Source organism: Volvox carteri (assembly GCF_000143455.1).
Source record: "Volvox carteri f. nagariensis unplaced genomic scaffold VOLCAscaffold_12, whole genome shotgun sequence".
NCBI lineage: Eukaryota > Viridiplantae > Chlorophyta > Chlorophyceae > Chlamydomonadales > Volvocaceae > Volvox > Volvox carteri.
Genome location: NW_003307555.1, coordinates 1,450,583 through 1,458,677, shown reverse-complemented (window position 1 = coordinate 1,458,677; position 8,095 = coordinate 1,450,583). Strand labels below are relative to the sequence as shown.

Genomic DNA, 8,095 nt, shown 5'->3' with positions numbered 1-8,095 from the left:
CCCAGGCATCCTTGATACGTGTGTTATAATGGGCTGGGGGAGCGTTCCAGGGGCGGTTGGCCTTGCAAAGATCGGAATGCGGAGCCCTGGGTGTAGGCGAGGGCTCAGGGCCCCTTGCTGTAAGTATGCCCGAGTCGCCTGGGGGCAAGTAGTGCTTTCCAGTCGTTGTATAGCTGCCAGCTCGTGGATTGCCGACCATTTTGGACAGAAAGATTCCGCTGATGTGCGAACTCGAGCTACCGAGCCATTGCCATTGTTTCAGAGGATTCATATTAGAGCATATCCTACGCGCTTGATTGTTCTGGCATATCAGTATGCCGGTGTCTTGTTCGCCCAGCATATTGGTTCGGGTGGATCTGTCACGGAGTTCTTGTGGTGCGGTTGTTTTCACAAGGCTAACCGATCTTGGTTGCGCTATGTTACCCATAGACTTCGGCCTGGGGTCAAGCAATGGTGCGTAGAGCAGGCCGGTCCGAACCGAGCCCTTAAGCTCATCCATTGCCCCCTCCTCAGTCATGGAGCGGCCATCGGCGCCCAAAAGAAACACGGTTAGAACAAGCAATACGAACGATTGCATTGTTGCCTGCAAACCGTGCTTACCGCGAAGTGCACAACTTACTTTCACTCCCCCAGAGCGGCTTGACTAGGCGCGTAGTTGTAATTGTCTTTACTGGTCTATATTGGAAAGAACGTGGCTCATCCCTTTGTATGGATTGTGTGATGGCTAATCACCTACACAAACTAGGAAGGAAAAAAGATAGCTGCTCATGTCAAAGGTCTGTGGTCAGAAGGCACAAACCAACTCCTAAAAGTTGTCCGCCCGTTACAGGTCCTTACAGCTGCTAACAGTCCCTAGAATCAGACAACTGTTAACAGTGTGGGCTCCAGGTATATGTCAGTCACAGGGCCAAACAGGACAAGACAGCCTCTAACCCAGTGTCTAACTGGCTGTTATGCCACGTTAACAACTATCGTCAGCAGCTGATAATGAGCCCGTCTGACAGCCCCGCCTAAGAAGTTAGACGCTGTTAGACCCCCTATGAGTTGGTAGGGATGCTGGCTCGCACAGCTGATGGCGCTAATTAAGCCACAGTCATTATGGCAGTCGCACGTGGCGGGCGCGCTGTGGTGCATGGTTTTGATAGATGTGTAAGGTGCATGGTTTGATAGATGTGTAAGGCGCATGGTTTTGATAGATGCGTAAGGCGCATGGTTTTGATCTTCACACCTCCTGTTTGCCTCTGGAGGAGGGGCCAAGGATGCCATGATCGCACACGTGGGTTACAGTTGGGCCGTTCTTCATTGCTAAAACTGGACAAAGCCAGGCATGCAGCACTGAGTGCTGACGGAGGAACTAGTGGAAGCAGTTGTGGCCAAGACGTGGGTGGGTAGGCGGCCTCAGCATCATTACTGAGATGGGCTGGGGCCCTACTTGTTTTGTGGGTGCTTGAGACTTTTGCATACGTATTACAGTTACAGTTACAGTGTCCCATGAATCATGGGGTGTATTCCCTGCCGCAAGGAGCTTGTAATGCGCACGACCCTCAGGGTGCAAAAGGCATACACATGTACAGATTTTTTTCCTGAAGGTGCCCAAGGATCGGGGAAAGCTCCCTGCCCAACATTGGTATGAGGACCGGACGCTGGGTTAGTGAAGCACGGCAACCACTTGCTGGTCTCGATATGTGTTGAAGTGTGTGAAAGGCTGTCAAGGGAGAGTGCTGCTCACGAAGTAGGGTGCGGAAGCGTATGGGCTGAAGGTTGAATCGAGATGCGGAAGCGTATGAGCTGCAGGTAGGATCAAGATCACCGTGGTCCTGCCTGTACGACTTCATGCAACGCACGTGTACGTCATCAAGCACTCCAACCCACTACATGTACTGGTATCAGCACCCGTTCTCGGACACCGTCCGCCGTGCTGGCGACGGGCAGAGTGCTGTTGCCGCTTCCGTCGCCAGTGCTGTCGGCGTACAGTGAAGCCTCCCCACCCCGCCCCTGCCGGCACACAAGCCCCGGCGACACGACCCAGAGAACCACGCCGCTCCTGATGTTACTTCTGCTGCCGCCACTGCTGCCGCCGCCACTAGTGCCCATCGTGCCGCCGTCGCTACCGCGGCTGCAGAGTCTGTCATCGTCCTCCAACTCCAATGACAGCCACTCAACGGCGAGAACGAGCTGCGGCGCCGTCGGGGCCGCCGGCACCACGGGCGCCGCCACCTGCGGCGGCGCCAGCTGCCCCTCTTGTACGGCACCGTACGGTGCAATTATCGGGGTCCCCGGTGCCACGAGCCGCAGCGCCATCCCTCCGGGCGCGGCGGCTACAAGCATGCCTAGCCGTAACGACGACGCCACAAGGTCCTCTAGCTGTCGTACAACAGCGGTAATTGCCGCATGGACGCCGTCGGCGGCGTTGCGGCCAGCGGAGCCGCTTGTCATCGGCTCTGTGCCGGGGCCGGCGGCGGCAGGTGCATCACCGGCTGCATGGAATGGCGGCAGCGGCGGCGGCAGCAGTGTTGGCGGCGGCGGTACAAGGCCCAGCACGCTGCTGGCTAGGTCCGCCGCCAGGCAGACCGCGGCTGCGTGAAGTGCAGTGGCGTCGGCAGATGACGGTGTGGCCCATGGGTTGTCTGCCTCCGCCGCCGACCCTGCGGCACCCTGGAACTGGTTGCCGCTTCCGGCACCAAAGCCGCTTCCCCTGCCGCCGTCACCGCCACCGCCGTTCCCCAAGCCGCCAACCTCCTGCAACTCATGCAGCATGAGTGTCGTACATCGGAAGGATGAGAAGGTAGGAAACAACCAAGTAATTAAGCAAGTGCTCCGGTATCTCACTACCACAAGCACACACGACTATATGGCCTAACACATACCTTCCCATTAATGCGCACCATATTAGATCACATCACATCTGAAACGGTGATGAAATTGCAATGTTGGCCGTGACGGGGTCGGACAGATAGTGCCGGAGTGGGAGCCCCGTCACAACACTAACCTTTCGCAGCGGTCCCAACAACAGGTTTCAGCAAAATGTCTCCAGCAATACACATTCCGCATTTCAGACATTGTAGTGACCCAATGTACGGATACAAGTACGGCACTAACCTGGTGATGCGTCGGGGATACCGCTGTCAAAACCCTTGGAGAGTCGGGTTCCATACCCGGATCCAGACCTCTCCTGGGATCCGGATCCGGATTTAACCCCTGGTGAAAATGGATCCGATCTGGATCCGGATTTACATCCGGGCGTAGGTCTGTCGGCGTCCGGATGTGCTGTTGTGGTGGCGGCGCTGGTAGCTGGTTCACGGCTGGGACATGGCGCTGCTGGTTCCAGGTGCATGTCTGGGGGAGTGTTGTTAGGCGGGGAAGCGGGGTCTCACAAGAGGTCCATTGGACCCATTGCCAAGAATTACCCAGGGCGGGAGAGACAGGTAAGGCCGGGTGAGGATGATGACGATAGTAAGGATGCTGCTGCTGCTGCTCATGCTGATGATGATGATAATGATGATGGTGGTAATGGGTGTTGTGATAAATGATAATGGGTCATGGTGATGATGCAAAATGTGGGAAAGGATCCACTGCGCGAGAGCTCAAGGAATCAAACTGCCGCGACATCCAAATCACAAAAGCATGTGTAATAGGATTTCAAAACAACGGCACAACCTACAGGTGGGTGATTGCCCGGAGCACTAAGAATGTTCACCGAGCTGTGGCGGCGTTGGCCCGGTGCACGTGTTGGGAGGGAAAGGGAAGCACTACTAAGCAGGCGGTGTGGCGCTGACCATCCCGGTTGGTTGGTTAGTTGGTTGACCGTTGTGGAGGGAACCCCCAGTCCAACGGTTCAACGGCTTCCTTGGCACAGCGGCGTTGCCACGTACACATACACAGACACGTGTGTTCGCACATGCCGTCACACCCACGTACACGAGTACGATAGCGTACGCGTGCACACGTACATACATTTATACGTACACCCGAACACATACTCATACTTCAGGCCACACTCGTACCTGCAGCCACCGCAGCAATGCGTCTCCAAGCAGTCTGGCCTGACGCCGTGAACCGTGGGAAGGGGGAACGAGAGAGGGAGAATGTGTGCGCGCGTGTGTGTGTGTGTGTGTGTGTGTGCGCGCGCGTGTGTGTGTGTGTGTGTGTCTGTGCGTATATGTGAGGTTGGGGGATTGTACGACGAACGTGGATGAGCTATGCGGTAGTGAGCCAGCCAGTGCCCAGTGGCTGGGGTACGGCAATTACCTCATCATCCCTCTGTCCAAATGCTCTGAGAAGAGAGCATGATGATAATCTAGAACATAGATATTATTATACCTTGTGCGGGATGTACGGGGCGTACGGGATGTACGGATGTATGGGCTGTATATGCTATTCACTGCACGGAGGTCTGCCTTGAGACGTACATACATACGTACACACTGCATACATTTACATTGTGTAACAAATCTAGATATGTACACAAGCATAGGAGCATGGGAGATGGGAGCTCCGATGCATCTTTTCCTGGATATAGAGCGCCGAACTCAACCAATAATTACTAGGAAAGCTATCTACGTAGGTGTATGTATGTATGTATGTGCGCAATACCACGAAAATCATGAATGGGAGGAAATTACTTTGTTCCATTCGGCCCAAGATCGCGTCACGTCACATCATGACACGTACTCGCAACAACGGATTGCCGCCGCAGATCCTGCAGTACGCGGCGCGAGGGGACGATTGCCCACCGCCGCCGGAGCCGCCGCCGTCGCCACCGTCGTCATTCGCGGCCTCCACCCTCCTAGCGGCCTCACACCCAGCTCCCCCAGCCACCGTCGGCGGCCAACCCCTGGGAGCCGCCTCCCCAGTTGTACGGCAAGGTGGATGGGGGGTACGAGGAGGGGAGCGGGCGGGAGCTGCACCGATTGTTCCGAGCAGCGCCACGCCGTGTCTGTCCTCGAGCTGCTCCAGCGCCTGCGTCCCCAATCGTTCGTTGTCATGTATGTGTGTGCGGAGGCCCGACGTTGAGGATGGCTCCGGGTGACTGGAGGTGACGTTTTTCGGCCGTTCCTGTTTTCTTCACGGTTACTGTCCAGATGCTACAGCGTGCTGTATGTATGTACGTATGTATGTATATATGTGTGGGTTTTACCAGGGAAGGTGATAATGGCGCACACTAGGTAGCGGTTGTACGGCATCGCGGGCGGCACAAAATAACAGTTTACGCGCGCAGATGCCGCGTACACGTGATTTCTCCCCCAGCACCACCTTGTGCTCCGGTCTTCCTGGGCCTTATGTTCGCTCCCTACCTGCGCCACTCGGGCAACTTGATTGCCAAGCTCGGTGACGGAGGACCCCAGGTCCCACGGGTCGTCCGCACGCAGCGCCGCCGCCACGCCACCGCCTGCCGTACAGGCCGCCGTCGCCGCCAGCAACCCTGCGTCGGCAGCTTCGTCGCCTGGAGACGGGGGGTAGGGATTTGCAAGCCGACGCCGCGGCGGCCGCTGCGACCGCGGCGGGCGAGGAGGCCGCGACGGCGGCGCAGGGGCGGCGGCTGACGGCTGGCGGCAAAACGGCAGCGACGTATATGGCGGTGGTACGGCTCCGGCCTCCCCAGCAGTGGCTGTGACGAATCGGTCCGGCGGGGTCGCCGCGGACAGCTTGGGAGTCATGACCGCCGCAGCTGGCGGCACCGCCGCTGCCGCGGCTGCGCTTGCTTTTTCTCCTGCTGCCGCGACCTGTCGTACATTTACTGTGACGAGTGGTTCTGCAGCTCGTACTGCGGCCGCTGACCGCACGTTTTGAGGCCGCCTGGAGGCGTTCACGTCAGCGTTGACGTCGCTGCGGCCGGTTCGGTCCAGTCCCTTTTGGCGCTGACGGGGGCCCCCGGGCGCGGTGGTGACGCTGGGATGTGGACCGCCGCCGCCGCCGCCGCCGCTGCCGCCGCCGCCGTCACCAACCCTGCCGCCAGGTGCGGCTCCGGCTGCGGCTCCAACGCCTTCACCGCTCCCGCTAGGACCTGCGGCAGTAGCCCCTGCTGCTGCTGCTAGTGCTGGCGGCGGCGGTGGCGGTGGCCGCTTTGCCACTCGCGAGTGAATGGCGGTGGCGGCGGCGCTGATGACGCCGCCCGCAAGGCCGCCTGATGATGCCGTACGGCATCCCGAGGCTTGGGGGGAAGACGCGGGTTGCGACGCCGGAGCTGCTGAGCACTTCCCTTTCGGCGGCGCCCCTGCCGCCGCCGCAGCCGCCGCCGCCGCGCGACGGCTCGGCGACTTCCGGCGGTCGTACGTCTTGCAGCGGACGAAGCGATCGTAGCAACTGCGGTGGTAAGATCGACACACCTAGCAAGTGTTGTGTACTGATCTTTGCGTATGTAACCTTGATAATAATGCCGGAAATGATGATCTGGATTATCGAAATGCAATGGACTCGCTGGCAATGGATACAAGATAGCCATGCTAAAGCGCGGCACGGTGTCCCTCTGTGAGATTCTAGGATCGATTCCGACACAGAACGAATTAAAATCTTCGGACCGTAAGCGGGTGGATGAGGCTCCCACATGCCGGTGGTGGTGATGGACCCGGCCATATCGATGGACCTGCTGCTAACCGACCAGGAAAGGGGGGGAGTTGGCACCGCCGTTGCTCCGGGGGCAGATCCCGCCGGGTGATGCAGCCGGTGGTGGTGGTGGTGGTGATAGTGGTGGTAATGGTGGTGGCGGGTGCTGAGACCGAAAACGTTACACTTACCGACTCCGAACACAAGTCGGCTCCCACGTGGGTGATGATGAGAGGGATGAGGGCGGGCGGTGCTTCCCCGGTGGTGGTGGGGCGGGGGGGAACAACGCGGCTAGTGAGGCCGCACACGATGGAGAAGCTATCCCCCCCCCTTACTCTCCCCCCCACACAGACACACCGCATTCCGGAATAAGAGGAAGTAGAAAGGGATTTCCAACGGCGGTCAACCAACCAATCGATGCATCAATGGTGGTGTCCCTCACCTCCGGCACGTCCGCAGTGTGGGGTCCAACTTATGGACTCGCCAGCCGTGACTGGTGGAGGCCGACCCGCACTCGACACAGCGGACGGCACTGCCGCCGCCGCCGCCGCCGCCGTCACCGCGGCCGTCGCGGGCCGTACTGTTAGCCCATACCGGCGGCTTCCCCGCAGCGGCAGTGCAGGCCGCTGAGCCGCCGTGGCCAGAAGCAGTCGCAGCAGTGGCTGCTGCAGCAGTGGTAACAGCAGTGGCAGTAGCAGCAGCAGCAGCAGCAATAGCAGTAGCAGTAGTAGCAGGTTTCCCAGTGCAATTCCGAGCGGGTGCCGTGATACCCGCGCCAGCAGCAGCATCCACGATGCGTACGGCACTCCCATGAAACCTCTTCCCCCCGGCCGGCGGCACCGGGGCCGCCGCCGCCGCTGCGGCTGCTATCGATGCCCCCGACGCCCTGACGTCCGTACCTGGCCCCGCCGGCCGCCGTGCCCTGGCCTTCACTGTACCGCCCCGTACGACACGTGCTTGAGCTGTCCCGCCGCGTACCCTGGGCGCTTCCGTACGACCATCGTACGTGCGCTTGGCCAACCACCACATGTAGCAACCCTGTAGGCAAAATATATTTTAAGAGGCAGCTTGGGGGGCCAGATGGCGACAGGGCGAGCGGCAGCGCCAGCGGCACGGAATGTGAAATCCAGGTACTTGTACGGATCCAAATTGCCCACTCGTAAACCTATGCTGTATAGCGTAGCTAAACTGCGATTTTGCGAAAGGCAACAGCTGCGGGCAGCGACAGGTAACAGTTTGCACTTCGCTCATTCGCTCATTCCCGGCGTGCTTCCCTCTGACAAGAGAGATTAATCGCTGTTTTCCGTTATTCGCCCCCTCCGGTTGCCCGTTCCACTCGGCGCACACCCGCACCGTCGCCATGACTAAGCGCAGTAGCTACATACGTATACGAGTGGCATAGCAGTGTGTGCCGTCACAGCCGCGGGGGCAGTAGCCACCGCCGCCGCCGCCGCCGCCGCTACCTCGCAGTAGCAGCCGGCAGGGCAATATCCCTATTTTGGGGCGACAACGGATTCTTCTTGCCGCTGCTTGCCTTACACGTAAAGAGGTT

At 59.2% G+C, this 8,095-nt stretch overlaps 1 protein-coding gene across 1 annotated transcript in view; it reads right to left on the bottom strand.

Moving 5' to 3' along the window:
• Positions 1-1,854: 1,854 nt before the first annotated feature.
• Positions 1,855-8,095, bottom strand: part of VOLCADRAFT_104152 (uncharacterized protein) — a gene marked incomplete at both ends in the record, with an annotated part of 26,141 nt that continues 19,900 nt past the window's right edge. Inside the window, 7 exons of the mRNA XM_002948935.1 lie at positions 1,855-2,739; positions 3,100-3,336; positions 4,005-4,043; positions 4,672-4,959; positions 5,295-6,124; positions 6,986-7,036; positions 7,443-7,581. Coding sequence (XP_002948981.1) covers positions 1,855-2,739; positions 3,100-3,336; positions 4,005-4,043; positions 4,672-4,959; positions 5,295-6,124; positions 6,986-7,036; positions 7,443-7,581 — 2,469 coding nt within the window. The remainder of the gene's footprint in view (positions 2,740-3,099; positions 3,337-4,004; positions 4,044-4,671; positions 4,960-5,294; positions 6,125-6,985; positions 7,037-7,442; positions 7,582-8,095) is intronic.